The sequence below is a fragment of the Athene noctua genome, chromosome 24 (assembly GCF_965140245.1).
Source record: "Athene noctua chromosome 24, bAthNoc1.hap1.1, whole genome shotgun sequence".
In the NCBI taxonomy this organism is placed as follows: Eukaryota; Metazoa; Chordata; class Aves; order Strigiformes; family Strigidae; genus Athene; species Athene noctua.
In genome coordinates, this window is record NC_134060.1 from 2,205,721 (window position 1) to 2,222,987 (window position 17,267).

At 50.2% G+C, this 17,267-nt stretch overlaps 1 protein-coding gene across 1 annotated transcript in view; it reads left to right on the forward strand.

Moving 5' to 3' along the window:
- Positions 1-17,267, forward strand: part of CSMD2 (CUB and Sushi multiple domains 2) — a 305,387-nt gene that overhangs the window by 254,375 nt on the left and 33,745 nt on the right. The window contains exons 43-51 of the mRNA XM_074925977.1: positions 76-253; positions 1,980-2,125; positions 5,868-5,948; positions 6,730-6,843; positions 8,599-8,787; positions 9,487-9,633; positions 10,522-10,710; positions 16,087-16,272; positions 16,592-16,786. Coding sequence (XP_074782078.1) covers positions 76-253; positions 1,980-2,125; positions 5,868-5,948; positions 6,730-6,843; positions 8,599-8,787; positions 9,487-9,633; positions 10,522-10,710; positions 16,087-16,272; positions 16,592-16,786 — 1,425 coding nt within the window. The remainder of the gene's footprint in view (positions 1-75; positions 254-1,979; positions 2,126-5,867; positions 5,949-6,729; positions 6,844-8,598; positions 8,788-9,486; positions 9,634-10,521; positions 10,711-16,086; positions 16,273-16,591; positions 16,787-17,267) is intronic.

The window sequence follows — 17,267 nt, forward strand, 5'->3', positions numbered from 1 at the left end:
ATAGAGGATCTTTAAGAGTTATTGTCTGAGGGATATTTCTCCATTAGGTCTGTGTTTCTGTCTGATTACCTGCAGTGCCTTGTGGGGGGAACGTCACTGCCCAAAACGGTACAGTTTACTCTCCTGGCTTCCCCAACCAGTACCCCAACTCCCAGGACTGCACTTGGCTTCTCACAGTGCCAGTGGGATATGGAATCCATCTCAACTTCACTCTGCTGCAAACGGAGCCCTACAACGATTTCATCACGGTTTGGTGGGTACAGCCAAGGTGTGAGTACTGTTTGAAGTTGCCACTACGGCTCCGTTTCAGAAAGATTGCTGATAAATAGGGCAGCCTTTGCCACGGTGCGTGGGTAGTGCTGTGCTCGAGAGTGGGAGTGTCCTCTGGGATGAGAATTTGGACTGGGTTTAACTCGGGTGCTTGGTAGAGCTTTTAGGTTGAGGACCATGTGCTGCAAGGGGCTAGCAGAACGGACAGGGTGTCTGTCTCCAAACACCGTTAATGTTACGTTCCTGGAACACGCAGGCAGGGAATGCGAGGTCAGTGAAGGGGAATGATCACTGCATGAGTAGGCTGCTCATGCCAAGTGATGGAGCTGTCATCCTTGGGTCTAGAGGCGAGTCTGTCCAGGAATCTGTGGCTTCCACGGTGCTTTTGCTTCAGTGCTGTGCAGCTCGGGGGGCAGCAGTCCCACCCTTGGCCCTGTAGCAGCGCCTGCCAGACCCCGTTGGTCTGTCTTGCCGTTGATTTCTGCAGTCGTCAGCAGGTAAAGACGCAGGATGTCAGACGGCTGCAGTGCCTGGGGTGAGCAGTCACCGTCCCCCTGCTTTGCCATGGTTACCCCAAGGAGGGGCTGAGCTCCGGGGGTGCTGCCCGACATCCCACCTGTGGCAGGAGGCTGTTGGGTGGCAGAGCCCCGCTCGCCATCAGCCTGTCCCTGCAGCTCCAAAATGCTCTGCTGAACGGAACAAGGAAACATCTCTTGGGAAGCCCACGGGGCTTCACAGAGGACACTTTATAGATGGTAAACAGGGGCTTTATCTCAAGCTGAATTTAGTTGTAATGAATCTTGCTCAGACTCGCATAATAGGAGTTGCCTTTTGCTTCCGAGTTCTCCAATAGACGTTTTTATGGGGCTCAATTTTTTTTCCTTTTACACTTTTTATCTATGGATATACCTGTCTATGGCCAGAGGCTGAATGAAGAAAAAGCCGTTGGTGAATCATTTCCATTTACCAACGTTCTCTTTTGGTTTTGCTTTGGCAGTCAGAGCTGTGCAGCCCCACAATCCCCAGGCTGCTGTCCCTGCCTGCAAAGACAAGGCTGGGATGGTGCTGGCCACCAGAACCGACCGTCCTCCCCCAGCTCCTTTTTAAACAGCAGCAAGTGGGAACTGTTGAGCTCTGATGTAACATGGGTGCAGCTCTGCTGTGGTTAGCGGAGTGGAGCTGATCTCTTCACCCCAGAGTGTTACAGGCCCGGATCTTTTTTTCCAGTTTGGAGAAGGGAGGAGAAATGTCCTGTTATCATCCCCAGTCAGCCAGGGGAGCACACGTACCTGCACTGGCTGAAGAGCTTGTGGTCAAATTCTTGAGCTTGTAGCACTCAATCAATATCTGACTTTCAAAATATCTCAGTGTCTGCTGTGCAAACAGGGAGCGAAACTGCGGCGGAAAACTGGCCCTAATTCTTCAAGTTCTGAGGTTAAAAATGAAGTTCGTGTTTGTAATTGTGTGCTGGGTGAGCACTGTGCTGCCAGAAGAGATTATCGTGATTATAATGGATTGGGGAATGGGGCCAGGGGTCCGGGGCAGCTGCCCAGGGAGCTGCTGAGACTGTAACATCAGCGTAGGAAAGGGAGGGCAAGGAAGGAAGAGCATGGAGGAGTTCTGTGCATGCAGCGTAGGAGGCTGGTTGTTGCCGAGGATTAAAGACATACACTAATGTGTTTTCTTGTGTTTCTGACATACGATTTTAGGGATGGTCCACAGCAAACAGCCCCACAGCTTGGTGTGTTCACTGGCAACTCTGCTAAGAAATCAGCCCAAAGCTCTTCCAATCAGGTCCTGATGAAATTCCACAGCGATGCAGCCAACGGAGGGATTTTTGCCATTTATTTCTACGGTCTGTATTGGTTACTGAGCAACACATGCTCTATACCTGCCTCGGGATGCAGAGGGGCACGGATCAGTTGCGGCTTGTTGTGGGGAGGGCTAGTTCTGGGGAAGAGATGTGAAAAATTACACTTTTACCTGAAGTCTTCCGCCAAGGGCCCGGTTTTACAGGTTTGAGATTGAAGCTCTCTTACACAGTTGGGTGCTGGCAAGTGGTCACCCAGCCTGTGCAGATGTGGAAACCCATCTGTAACGCTGTGCTAATTCAAGCACAGCTCAAACACCTGCAAACTACCAGCCCTCCCAACCCTGCACCTCTCTCAAGGTGATGCCTGTAAATACCATCCCGTCCCTGCAGATCCCATTCCTGGTAGCACCAGTTACCTGAAGCTCTCCTTCCTCACAGCGTTGGCTGGATGCAGAATTGTCTTTCCAATGCTGTGCTAAACCAGTTGGGTCATCCTGGTGGCCTGTTATAAATGGCAAGTATGTTCCAGCTGAGAGTTGACTTCATTTCTCTGGGGAGGAAAAGGATTCCTGTAAATCCCTGAATTACTTTGGGATTCTTTGGCGTGAGTGCAGCTCACGCCGGAGAGATGTTGGGTATGACGTTGAAATGAGAACATTTGCTTTCCACTACTAAACAAGAGTCCAGCTTGAAACTGGATTAGCTAACAAGTTCCTACGGCAGTGCTGGGATTTTGGAAAGTGCAAATGGAGACCTCCCCTTGCTTCGGTAATTTCCTGGCAACAACGTCAGCAAAGTCTTGCATGAATTACACGATGGATCTGTGCGGAATGACTTAGCTTTGTTCCGAAAGGCCAGTATTATACAGACAGGCTGAATTTAAAGAATGTTTTCTAGGCTTCAGAAGGAATTGGTTTGCTGCTGCCAAACACTGCAAGATTTATATTACCGGACAATGGTGTCTATATAACAGTTATGCCCAAAAAATGATGGTTTAGGCAGTTTGGCTTAGACATGAGCAGTGTGTAAACACTGCTGCAGTTCGGTGGATGCTTCCTTTTGTAATATGGATTAGAATACTGTCATTGCTGTGGTTAGAGCCCATCAGCATATGTTGCCGTTCCCTAATCTTGATAGCACTTCATACTGATGTTCTTTAACTTACGGTTTATGTGGGGTATAAAGCCACTCGCAGGCCTGAGAGGTCTGGAGTCGGTGCTGGTAGGAATTGGTGTAGTCTAGAGGTCGTTTATAACCTGTTAACCAACCCGTTAACCAGCTGGGCACTCTGGCAACTGCTTGGCCTTTTATTAAAGTGTCATTTACCAGCGCGTTGCTCCCTTTATACATGGGACTTCAGTATAAAACCCAACCTCAAAGATACAATGTGGTTGAGGTGGTTGCCTCCAGGGTGAGGTTCTTCCCAGGCTCTCCTCCTGCATGGTGGTGCCTTTCTCACCAAGAAAGTTGTAGGAAAAGGATGAAAATTTTCACACCAGGCTCAGACAGCGCAGTCGGTTCAATCATTGTCATCACCCTTTGCAGCGAAACTGCAGGAAGTGCGGTTTCCTCGGGATCTACAGCAATGTATATTTTCATTTCTGTGCCGGCATGCTGGCAGATCTAGGACATAAGAGACATCCTCCTTCGGCTTTAAATTGCCTTTTCCCGTAGAGTGGTGATCAGCACCGTGTCAGGGAGCTGTTGCCCTTTTAAATGCCTGCAAAGAAACGTTTCCTTAGGGTGGAGGAAGGGAAACGAAAGAATGATTCACAGAGCTCAAAGATTCAATAGCATCCCTTGAAAAATGATGATTTTGCACCTATTATTAGACGGGTTAGTTCAGGTGCCAGCGCGAACTGATGTGTGAGCGTGATGGGAAAGGGTTTTATGGCCCAGTAACTCAAGGGGGTCCCAGTGTGGTTTCAAGGACGGGATTCTGTTTTGTCCTGGTGAGAACAAATGGATGTGCTGTTGAAAGGAGCTTTACTGGTGCTGTATCACCCATATGCTGAAGCCATCTTAATCACACCTCAGTATTGAAATACGGCCCATTAAGGAGAGATTAATGCTGTAAATGCTGGGTTATCTTTCCACTTCAATAGATGCTGTCAAGCACTTTTTAAATAGCATTTAATTTAAATTTTTGTAACGGTTTCCTTTCCTTCTCCCCCCACTGTCAAACATCTGTTTAAAAGATTGCAAATAAGTGTGTTCCCTCCTGGGACAGCTCTTTGCTGTGTAGCAGAAGGATTCTTCCCTGCTGTCTCCTGCTCCTCTCCCATCCCACGTGCGAGCTCTCCCGGCCTCTTGGCTCATCCATTCTCTGAGCTGCCGTGGTGGTTTGCAGAGGCTGACTCCAAATTCCAGAGCTGGCTCTTTCCTTTGACCCTGCCCTAGTCGAGTTTAGCTCACTGTAGTAGCACGTGTTGGTGTTTTCCTCCCCCTTGCACACGGGATACATAAGCCCATCCCTCCTGTTCACCAGAAGCCCCTGTGGTCCCTCCAGCCCGTTCCCCAGCCCTCCAAACATCACATTTTTCCACACACCTTTTGGGAAAGTATAATCCTACCCTGGGTTAGGGGGTGAGGAAACTGGGCCAAGACAGCAGGGCATCTGTTTCTGTACGTGTGTATTTAAGCATCACCATAAGCCTCATTAAGGTTGCTGCCAGCCTTGCTGCAGTGTGAAGAGTTCGACATCGTGGAGTTAGTAAGAATTAATATTCAGTGGCAGCTTGAGCTCCAGTATCTTAAATTAAAGGGCTGATATAAATTTCAGAGGAAGTTATGCTTGTCCAGGGTCAGGTGCAGGGGGAGCAAAGATGCAGAAAAGTGCTGAGCAAATAGCAGAAAATGTCTTTCATTAATATTCATTTAGTTCCCAGTACCATATTTTCAATTTAACGGTGCTCACAGCTCCTGTGTGTTTATTTTCATAAGCAGCACAGTGCTCCAGCCTTATGCACCCACATGCTTGTAAGCAGTGCATTTGTTTTGCTCAGTGTTAGCTGATCTTTAACATTTGGTGGAAAATTTGCTATTTGCAGTGTATTTGGTCAGGTGCTTAAGCCATAAGGAATTGTTTCTGCTCATCGACTGGATTTCTTCTTCCCGTTTAGCCACGTGGTACCCCTGAAAAAACACCTAATTGGGCAAAGAGTACGAGGTCTGCCCTGGTTTGCCTTCCATGAGGCACTGACATCAACCTTGCATAGGTTACTTTGTGAACTGCAAGCTACATGCAGGATTTGCAGTTGAAAACAGCACTCCTGGAATTAGAAATTACTGAATAATTCCAAGGTAAAAATAAATCGGTGAGCTTCGCGATCTCTGTTTGAGGACGGGTAAGGATGAAATCCTCAGAATAATTATTGTAGTCTACGTGGTGCTGAAGCAGTCTGAGACTCTCCCTATTCTGTGATTCCACTGAGGTCACCGGGATCCTTCTCTTTTGGTGTCCCCAAAAGGTGCCAACAACGTTTCCTCATGTCAGGACCCATCAGTCATCCTTCAGTATTCATCCGAACGGATTGACGCTGTCTGGGCACCTACATCTCCACAGACTGTCAGAAGTCTCTTTCCTATTAGGTGTAAGAAACTGGAGAAAGCTGCTTTGGGACACAAATACCTGGATGTAGGAGCGGGGAGAGGGCTGGTTGTACTTCTGCCAATTCCTTCTGCTTGTGGAGAGGGAGGATTTGCTGTTGTGCTTAGCACTGAGATGGCCGTGGCTGCCTTCACCCCCAGCTTAACACCTGCTCCTCTTCCTTTGCTCTTTCAGCCTACCAGCTCTTCAGATGTCAGCCTCCGACCATCGTTCCCAACGCAGAGATTGTCACTGAGAATGAAGAATTTAACATAGGTAGCCTCTCTGGGTCCTCTTAACCCTCCTTCCCGCCTCCCTCAGCTGCTGGGAACACCCACAGGAACACACACACGTGTTGTCACCCCATATCTGGGGTTTCAGGAGACCTCTTCACACGTGTAACCGTGTGGCCTGGGGAGCTGTGCGTCACCTTGCTCGACACCCAACATTCACACGGAGTCAGATCGATCCGATTGTTCTGAGGCTTTTCCTCTCTGTCGGAACAGAAGTGCTCTGGCTTTTGTGAAAGCCCTGAGCTTGTTCAGAGACATTCAGAAATCTTTGCCACAATAATAGTTTTCAGGTGTTTCAAACAAAGTGTTGAAGTGTTGGGTGAAAGCTTAAAGGCCGTTATTCTTTTCCTGAGAACCTTTCACCCATATCGACTGTGCTTTTTATATTTTTTGCTGCTGTTCACGGTTACATCCCCATTTTAAGTGTGTCTGCAGCCAGTGAAGTAGCCGTCGTTTATTTTAAAGCAGCTTTTCTCACTGTCTGCTCTCTTTGAGGGAAGTCTCCCCCTGAAATAGCTTGCACAAATCATAATAGTCTCAGCGGCATGACAGCAGTTTATCCCAGCTGAGACTCCAGCACGCCTTTGTACGCCTTTTATTTCTGCATCTACTCCTTTTATTTCTGCACGGTCATGCCAGAGCATCGTGGCAGAGGCACAGTCGAGAGGTCTGTGTGCCCCATGTACCCTCTTCCCAGGGCACGGTTCAGCCTTAATGAGTTGATCCTTCTCTTGGGTCAGGATGTTCTCTGTTTCTGTCCGTAGGTGACATAGTGAGGTACAGGTGCCTTCCTGGCTTTACCTTGATCGGAAATGAGATCCTGACCTGCAAACTTGGCACTCACCTCCAGTTTGAAGGACCTCCACCCACGTGTGAAGGTAAAGCCAAAGCTTCCCTACCCAGAGGCTGCTGCGAAACACGGGGGCTTGCTGAGGGAGGGAGCAAGCTGGGTGGCAGCTAGGGGAGAGGTTTCCTTGCACATATTGCATCTTTGGGGTTAATTCCCACATCTCCAGGGTCCCAGTAGTGCCAAACCACCACCCCTTGGGCCCTTGTGAAGAGGGTAGGGAGATGCCTCTGTGCAGGGAAGGGCTGTTCTCCCCGCCCGCCTCGCAGCCTGTCCCGGGGGTGTCGCCGTGGTTAGGCTCAGGGAACAACCAGCAAATAACAGAGGGATCTGCTGGGGCACTTACAACAGCAGCTAAATGATAGGGAAGGTTCCTCCACCCCTTGCTGGCTCCCGGGATTTTGCAGGGTCTCCGCACTCCCTGGGGGGTTTCCTCGCAGCGGGTACCCCGGTTCAGGAAGGCACTCGAAGCTTGTACTTCCCTGACCAGGGCCTGAGCAGAGGTGGGACACACCTCGTGTCTGACTGTTCCCGAAGTCGTTCTCACAGTCACCCAGATGTCCTCAGCCTGGGAGGGGGCAGGGACTCTGTGCTGACAGTTTGCCAGTGAGACAGGGACAGGGGACGGGAGAGTGGGCTGCGGCGGAGTGAGCTCCCCCGGCGAGGCAATCCTGCGAGGAACAGCTCCTCTATTAGTGCCACAGAATGTATTACATGGGAGAGAAATGAAAGCCCTGAGCACACTGCGTTGTACACCTTGCTGCTGCTCAGGAGGGATCCCAGAGATGTTTCCGTGCCACCATGTTACCTTATTTATCCTCTGGATTCCTGCTGGTACTTTTGTTCGCTCCAGCCGTGATTATTTCATCTCCTTCATTCCCTCCTATCTGAACATTTTTACCATATAATGGGATATTTTTCTATAGCTTTATTCTCTCTGAAATAGCATGAACTGAAGGAGAGAAAGGGAGGTCATTCAATTATTTACTATGGTTGTTAGCCTGGGGGTAAAGGGACTGCTTAAATTACATCTAGCCACCAATTTACAGAGGTCAAAAAATCACTGATGGGATTAAGGATTTGGAAAGAATACGCTGTTCTTTCTGGATAGTTCTGGCTGTTTTCTATTAACACAAGTACAGTGTTTGCACTGGGCTTTAGTGACGATGATGGACAAATAAAGATCCCTTTCTTTTTATGCTTTTTGCTCACTTTGTGTGTTTGCCTCCTCTTCTGGGGTGTTTTTGCTGGTCTTCTATTTAGTGTTTTCAGCTGGATTTGGTATTTCCAGAAGCTGAATGGGATGTAGTGATTAGAGAAAGGAATTAAGAGTTCTTATGTCCTAGTTAACAACTCTGTGGGTGACCTGGGATAAGCCTGTAGCTCCACACCTTGTTCTAAGCCAGGTAATAAAGTTTCCAGGGAATCCCAGGGAGTGTTTTGTAATGTGAGAACAGTTGCTCGGCTGGAGCACCGTTCATTTTGAAGAGATGAGAAATGATGCAAGGACAATTGAAATGGTTGGTTTGTAACATTGGTTTTTCACCCTTCCTTCGAATGCTCGGGTTTGTGGAAGCACAACACGCTTCGTTCGGAGCCTACGTCAGGGTCTGGGGGTTCTCTGTGAGCCCCAGGGGTCGGGGAGTGCAGTGGATGCACATGGTTGGGAGTTGTGCTCTGTCTTGACCTAGCTCATCAAGACAGACCTCCTTGGCCGTGTTTCCTTCCCTCCTCTACAAAACAGGAAAAATAATTTTCTGTTGTCTCTCCTTCACGTTCCCTGCAGTGCACTGTCCGATGAACGAGGTTATGACCGACTCCACTGGTGTGATCCTCAGCCAGAGCTTCCTGGGGAGTTACCCTCACTTTCAGACCTGTTCTTGGGTGGTGAAGGTAGAGCCTGGGTATAACATCTCCCTCACCATAGAGTACTTCCTGAGCGAGAAACAATACGATGAATTTGAAATCTTTGATGGTAAGAGAATTACCAGTTTGATTTGCAATAACAACCGAGGGGAGAGGAAAGAAATGGTCAGGTTTTGTTAGTTGTTAATCTCTGTTCCAGAGCACTCTGGAGAGAGCTTTCCACCACTCTGCCTATATCCTTCTGCTGGATGTTAAGAAAGCTCCTCCTAAGACTTATTGATTTTCTGAATAAGAAAATATCAATAATTTGATTTTTGGATGGATCTGCGGTATTTTTCAAAGGAGCAGGAGTTAGCAAGCTCCTGGGAGAAATTGTAGCAGAGGTTGCTGGGAAGGGATGAGTTGGGAAGGTGAAGACCAGGTTTTTTTCTAGATCTGTGAGTTCTCATGAGCTGAGAGGGGATCTGTCAATATTGACAGCGAAGCAGCTTTGTAACCAAATGCAGAGTCCAAGTGCTGTGCTGATGCTCCTGTGGTTGCCCGGCGGGACCTGAGCTGAAAACAAGCTGCCTGGAGCAAAATCCTGGTCTTACTGCGGTCAGCTGGGCTTTATTTGCTGGTGGTTTCCCAGGAGCCAGGTGTCTGCACTGGGTCTCGTGTTCACAAACAGTCCCTGGACTCCTCGGGCAAGCTCCCGTGCTGCGGTTCCCCACCGTGCCTGTTCCTCCTCACAAACACCCCGGCACGAGGCCCACGGGCGACTCTCTGTGCGTCAGCCCTGATTTCTCCTCGCTCTCCTCCCGTACAGGTCCCTCTGGCCAGAGTCCCCTGCTCCTCTCTCTGAGCGGGAACTACTCTGCTCCTCTGACCGTCACCAGCAGCGGGAACAAAGTCTATCTCCGTTGGTCCTCTGATCATGCCTACAACAGAAAAGGCTTCAAAATCCGCTACTCGGGTAAGCGCAGCGGAGGCTGGGGGCCTCTGCCAAGAACGTGGCCACGTCTTCAGCCAAGGATCTCCACGAAATTGCTGCAGAGGGGCATAGGCCATCTGTGTCGGCAGCTGCTGCCAAGGCCTGGGAAGGCGCAGAGAGCCGGGCCGGGTCTGAGCTGGCCAGGCTGGGCAAGGCAGGTCTCTCTGCAGGAGAAACCTTGAAGCTTTGGCTGGTTTCTCAGCTGCTAAGAATCAGAACCAGAATATATAACCATGTGGCTCTGGATGAATGAAACTCATCCCCTGCAATTCGCAGTAGACTGTTCCTGAATTACCGTGTCCGTGCAGTGAGGCCTTTTGAGATGTTTGAAGACGAATCTCACAAAAGGGAAGAACTTGGTGCGAGAGGCACAACTTAGACATGACTGCCTTGGCAGGAAATTGTTTAAAGCATTGTGCTCCTGCTCGGGTGTTCTGCCACTGCTCTTGCAGCAGTGGGACCGTGGAGTCGTGGCTGCTTGTTCAGCACAAAACCACTGCTGGCTACTGAGTGTTTGCTGAGAATTCCTTAAAATGAATTACAGTGGTTTGGAACTCAGCAAATCTTAATTAATGGCAGTGATAAAACTGAGTTGGGAACTTGCCAGTATGTCATAAATAAATAATGACTTTACTCAGTAGATGAATTAAGGAATATTTAGTTGTCAGAAATTACTCTTTATTTCTAGAGCTGAGTGAAACTTTGATAGTAGCCCTGCACTCTTTCCCTCTTTGACTTTATATTTATCCACCTCTGTTCCTTGTACAGCCTCAGGTTCTGGTAAGCACAGTGTAACAGGAACGGGAAGGGAATTTGTCTCGATACTGCCTATCCAGTCATTGATTTCTTTTCTCCTGCCCTTCTCTCCAGCTCCCTACTGCAGCCTCCCGCAGCCGCCAGCGCACGGGCTGATCCTCAGCCAGACGGGGCTGCAGCCCGGCAGCACGGTCCGCTTCGGCTGCGACACGGGCTACCGTCTCGTTGGGCACAGCACCGCCACCTGCTCCCAGCACCCTCAGGGCTACTTCCACTGGAACAAAGCGATCCCTCTGTGCCAAGGTGAGAGCAGGCAAACGTGTCGTTACGGGGATCTGGGAGTCGTAGGAGGGACTGAGGAGAATGCGGTAAAAATAAAATTCCCCCAATTCCGTGGTGAGAAGAGGCCTGGAGGTGCAGGCGGGCAGTGAGGGGCGCTCCTCTTATGCCCAAGCCCCTGGGAATAGATGAACAAGGAGGGAAAGGAGAAACCGTTTGGGAGCAGAGGGTCGTTGTCTGGCTTGGGGAAGGGGAGAAAAAGTACGTCAGTGCAAAGGCTGCTGTTGTAGAAGAGTTTGAACTCTCAGTAAAGATGCAGCTGAGCCGTGGTTAAGGACAGGAGAGGATATTGGCAGAATCTGGAAAGACTGGCAGGAGCACGAGTCCCGCTGGGTTTTAGTGACTGGAATTTCCTTTGGTATTTCTGGAAGTGCTCTCTTAGGTCTGCCTGTGCCAACAGGGATGAGAAATTTCTTGGGATTCAGAGGGTGCCCGTTTTCTCTTGGCTTCATGTAGAATTTAGGCATGTAGTTGTTCTTTCCGCATTTCCTCCTAATTAACCTTAATCTTTATGACATACCATACTTGGCACAGGCTCCTTCCGGGCGTGGGAGCGGAGGGGAGGACAGGGCAGTGTGCCCCAGGGGACTTTACTTTGGCACTATTTTTCCTCCCTCACTATGTTCCCTTTCTGATTGCACCTTTTTCTCAATCCGCCAATCATCCCTGTTCCTTTGTGTTGATAAAATGCCCATCTTTATTCTGATGAAGCCTTTTCAGTGTCTTTGAACATTCATCCATGTTCCAAGGGGACCGAGCACTGGGGATTAATATTGCATTGGCTTCCCTGGAAACTAGCCAGGGAACAGAGACAGCGCAGGCAAAATCTCATTGTGGTGTCTGTGTTGTTGTCCAGTCCGAGCTGTAAGGAAAAGCGGGATTATTTAGTGTGGAAGGTACCAAGAGCCTTGAAAAAATCCTTTCCATGCTCCTGAATCACTTAGTCTCTTTGGAAATTGCACAGGGGTGCAAGCACTCCTGCTGTAATGGAGGGGGCGGTGTGTGTGTGTATCCATCTGGAGCCCTTTCAAGGCTGTATTTATTTAAAAGTGAGCAGAAAGCAGTAAACCGAGACCCTGCCACCCAGTCCTGTTGGCAAGGGGGAGCTGGGAAGCTGGGCCCAGCTCGGACAGGGATTTAGCCTCAGTGATAACACGGACGGGGGCAAACGCCGAGTGCTGGAATGAGCAGATGAGCTGCGCAGCAAGACCAGCAGGCACGAGGGGCTGTCATGGCAACTGTGCCTCCCGAATCCTTAGCCCAGCGTAAGGAATTTCTCTGATGTACTGCGTGGGGTTTTTTTTTCAGGAAAATCATGTAATCAGGAATAGGTATGAATGCTGTTAAGCCTTTACTGCCCTGGTGTGCTGGAATGCTACCTTGAGCCTCGTGTTCAGCTCCAAAATGTGTGTTTACTTCCCAGAGGCGGAACGGTGTGTGGGGAATGGGTTTTACACATGAAGCGGGGGAGGAGATAGAGAGAGGATGTGTGGGGAGGTTGGGAGAGATGTGCTTGGGTGAGGTGTCCCCTGACAGCAAGGGTTCGAAGCAGAAACAATTCCCTGGGCCCCAGCTCCCAGGCCACCAGGGAGGGAGTCAGAGCCGGCGAGTCCATGGCTTGTCACTGGGAAGGGCGGGGGGTCCTGCGGTGTCACTGAGCACCCCAGGTCTGTGCTGTGTGATGGAGGGGTGTGGGAAGCGCGTTTCCCATGGGAGGTGCACGAGAAGCACTAAACCCCACCCCCCCCGGCACCGTTCTGGTCGAAACATGTCAGGGGCTCCATGGGTGCAACCCGTGGTGCCACTCCATGGCAGCTGCCAACAGAGAGAGAATTTGGGGGCCAATTAATAGCATTTTAGGTAGGCTCCTGCTTCAGTTTCCCCTTTGGAGGGGTGTGTGCCTCCCCACTGACCACACAGCAGCTTGCTCAGGGTTGGGGTGCTTGGGGGCCCCTCTGGAAGAGCCTCTCCAGCAAGGGGGAGAGCTTGCTGGTCACATTAGACCCTAAAATAGCCCCTTTGGGAAAATCACCTCCTCTCTCTGCTTCCCCATATTTAATCAGGAATCTTAATACCGGCCCACAGTTATCAAGTGCCTGGAGATGGATGCAGGAGGTGAGTGAGTGGCAGCGAGCCGGAGCTGTAGGAGAATTCATGGCAGAGCAGCTCCCCCGCCTGGCCTCCAGCAGCTGATAGCCAGGGCTGGCTCAGCTCTTCTCACCCACTTCAGCTACATAAAATCCTACGTCCTTTTGGTTTGTTTCACGTTGCTCTCAAAGCCAACTGGCAACCTTTTGTTTTGGGCTGTACTCAATTTCTCATCCTTTCTGGTGGCCAGGACCGCATGGCAGAGGTTTGGGAGCTCAATCCGTAACACTGCATAAATTCCTCACACAATCAGCTGTGTCAGGAGGAGGGGAACTGGGGTGCCTGTAAACACATGGTCTAGTTAACAAATGACATTTCCCATAGCTCTTTTCTGCCAGCACATAATCCTCTTCCTCTTTCCCGATCCCCTCTGAATAATCTTTACTACGTGCTCCGTCCTAGCTGACATTTATGGAAGCAGCAGAGAATATTCTGCAGAGAACAATCTTGCGTTGGCACAATGGGGGAGAACACAAGATGATCTAATATGCCTTTTCTGTCTCTGCTGCCTATTTTTAAGCTGCTTTGTTGTTGGAATCCCAGCTGCAGATTTGCTTTCACAGCCTCTGTCCCTTTTCCTAGCACATCATCTTCCCGCAGACAGAGTTGTTGTACCTCTGAACCCCCATAAGTGCTCGTTCTCCCTCTTCCCTGGGCCACGCTCTCCGTGGGTCTCTCCAAGCCCAACGCTGGTTTCCTTCTCCCTGGAACAGCTCCTCTTTTTTGTCGTCTCTGATTCTGGTGATTGTGGTACCCACAATTTGAGCCACTGGAATGCTCTTTGGAGCAGATGGCAAGTTTATTGCCACCCCAAAAATCAAGCTTCTCCGCTTTATGCAAAGCTCTGTGAATGAAAGCTTTCCAAACGCCACATTCTGCTCAAGGATGCTGCAGGGAAGGAGGGATCCTGCCGTCGGGTGCAGGGCACCAGAGCCCGCGCGGTGCAGCAGAGGTCACACCCCAGGTGGTTTTCCCTGTGTGGTTATTCTTCATGTTGTAGCCCAGCTATCCGCAGGTGAAGAGGGTTACATTTTTTTACGATTTTTGGTGGCTTAAAGAACCTTTGTTACCTCCATCAGGCCCAGAAGTGCTGCATTATGGCTGACTTTTTTTTTGTCAGGGCACGGCTTATGCAGCAGAAAGGCTCTAAATGATCAAGTTCTCGAGAGGCCGGAGAAGGGAGCTGGCTGGGAGGCAGGACTAGGCAGCAGCAAGTCATCCTCCCCTCGTGCAGAGAAACAAAGGCACGTGGCAGCTCAGCCTCAGCGACCTGGAGCAAAGCTGGCCCTGCTCTCCCCTCACGCCCAGGGTCCCTCCCTGTCGGTCTCTGTGCCTCGGTTTCCTGGTGGCAAATAGAGGCGATGAATTTTTGGCCAAGCATCAGGCTGCCGAAGAGGATTGAAGAGAAAGGAGAAGGCTTTGCTGGGGGCAGTGACATGGGAAGGGGGGAGTCAGCTTTCTCACCAGCCTGTTTGGTTGGATGCAATATCAGAAAGTAATAATAAAACTGCCGGGTGGAAGTGAAAGGGTAGGACTTTCCAGGTCCCCTCTTCTTTGCCTCAGAATGAAATTGGTATTCAGCGTGGCTGCTTGTCTAGACACCCAGCCTTGTAGAGAGATTCGCCAAGCTCCTTAGCTCGATGAAGTGACATACATGTGATTATCATTTCAACCAGGGATATGCCTGATCGTGCTAATACGAGCCTGCTGAATTACTCACACCTATTAGCAACACCAGCATCTGCAAGGTGCTGTGTAATTCTGCTCCAGGCTGGGGTTCTGGCCGACTCATGTAGCAGTCGTGGGATAAAAACATCTTGGACCTGGAGTGGTAGAAAGTTCCAGTGGTTGTGGTGATGCTGTACACAGTAAGCTTGGTCTCTCCTATTCAGTGCTCAGTGGGGTCCATGTCACCAGAAGGTGATTTTTTCTAAGGTTGCTGATTTTCTAGCTCTTGTTTGTGTGCAGAGGGAACAACAGGAAGGTGAATGTGTGGTGAAGTATCAGCGTGTGGCTCAGGAGACGTAGGGTCAGCCTCCCGTTCGTGCGTTAGCTGAGTGGGAGCAGCTCAGGCTACTCCAGGATGGAATGGATTTCCTTTAGAGCATTTTAAAAATGCAGACAATTGTTTGGGTTGGGTGCTGGCCTCCAGAGGAGTGCTTGCTTGCAGGCTGTGCTCAGCCCGGTGCCCCGCAGAGGCTGTTGGCAGCGACGGCTTTAGGGGTCTCCTTGGTCACCCCGAGCCTGCCCAGACAGGTGGGCTGCGCATCTCCAGCCCGGGAGAGGTGGGCTTCCCCCAGGGCCGAGACTCAGAGAGGGGTGGGAACCCACGTGGGGGTTTTGGAGGCAGCTCTGGGTTTGGTTTCCCAGCTCTTCTGAATTCTGATAGAGAAGAAAAAAAAAAAGAAAAAAAAAAGATTTGAGTGACAGACTCCCAGTGCTGGTTTTCCCAGCGGTGGGGAAGAGGGGAAGAGGGCTTGTCATCTCTTGCAAAACTCTTGCAGCATAAATGAGCGTGATTCTGGTCTGTCTGTATTGGACTGTCGCTCATCTTTCTGTGACCTACCTGTCCCCTTTCTGCCCTGTTTGGCTGCTCTCCTGGCCTCAGAACTGAGGATCTCAGCAGGAGTGGTGCAGAGCATCTTCTCCGAAATGCTGCCATCTTGAGCAGCCGTTTGGCATTGAGCCTGTTTATCAATTTTTTCCCTGAATTTTCCCCCCTTACCTTCCCAGCCATAATGCTAAATTTAGCCTTCCTTCTGCCACAACATAATTAGACAATTTGCTGCCTTATGTAATCCAGAAGTGCTGTTGGAAGGGGGTTTCAGGTTGTTGCTGCTGTGAGATGTAAATACAAAACATTATTGCTGTCGGATCCTTTATCTCTCTGTGAAAACTTTTGAATACTGTGTTGATGCATTTTGACTATAGAGAGTATGAGCCAGAGTCTCTTCCAGTAGAAATTGGTATTCAGGGTTGGCTTTGCTGTTAACCACACTGATAGACAGGAGCTGAAAATCTGATCCTCTGTGAAAGTGGGCATTCAGGGCAGCTTCTGGGGTTCAACAAGGGGCTGGGGAGTTTGTAAATAGGAGAGCTTCGGATCTGGGCTCGCAGCTCACCACAAACCGATGATAAAATTGGAAGCCGACTGATTTCTCGGCTGTGTTTTTTTCCTCTCCTCCTTCCCAGCTCTCTCCTGTGGAGTTCCCAGAGCCCCAGAGAACGGTGTTGTCTTTGGCAAGGAGTACACAGTGGGTACGAAAGCCGTGTACCATTGCAACCAGGGCTTCCAGCTCTCGCCCAGGGAGGAGCCCAGCGCCGAGTGCCTGCAGGCAGGGCAGTGGAGCAACGGCAACCAGCCCCCCCAGTGCGTGGGTGAGTGTGCGTGATCCAACGGGGGTTTTGGGGAAAACCCTGTCAGTGATGTCTCCCAGCTCGAGCGTGGGCAGCTTTGCCTCACGGCTGCAGTGTTGAGGACACAGGGGTTCTGATCCTGCATAACTTGGGTCTGATGTCCCCTCTCAGGTTGTCCCCCTCTCACGGTGTCTTGGTTTCCCACCTCTAAAACAGTGATGTTAACACAGGCCCCCTTGTTAAAAAGCCAACACTCTTGCCGAAGCATCCTGGAGTCAAACACCTATTGACATCTTTTTCTCTCATTTCTTCCCCCTGACACGCCACATCTGGTTTTCAGCTGTCAGCTGCCCCGATATCAACAGCATTGCCGTCGAGCACGGTCGGTGGCGGCTGACCTACGAGATCCAGTACCACTACAACGCCCAGCTAATGCTCATCTGTGACCCTGGGTACTACTACACGGGCCAGCGGGTCATCAGGTGCCAAGCCAACGGCAAGTGGAGCATCGGCGAGCCCATGCCGACCTGTAAAAGTAAGAGCAGTGAAGCTCAGGAGCTGCGCGGGGGCAGACCAGCCTCACGGCCTGTCTCGCAGGGGATGGGTTTCTCTCTTCCCTTCGGGGGGTGTGCAAGCTCTGCTGTTGGCCCAGGCTGCTCTTGGCAGCATCGGAGAGTGTGGTAGCAGAGCTGTAGACGAGAGTTTGGATGCAGGGAGAGGTCATCTGTTGATCTGATTCTTGGTTTAATCTAAACAGTTCTGCGAGAACTCAAGCACATTAGCTCATCTGCCGCTGTCGGGTCCCAGTGGCTTAGCTGTCACTGGTGCCAGATGCTCTGAAGTTTGCTTTTAAGAAAGAAAATATAAAACTGATTTACTTCTTCCAATTTTATGCAGATGTTTACAAGGGTAACAGTGTCACCTGTAAATCAAAAACACTCTTGGCAAATAAGCAGCTCGCTCTGTTGTTCTGACATGACTTCTGTGCTTTGGATCTTTCCTTTATTGGGTTTTTT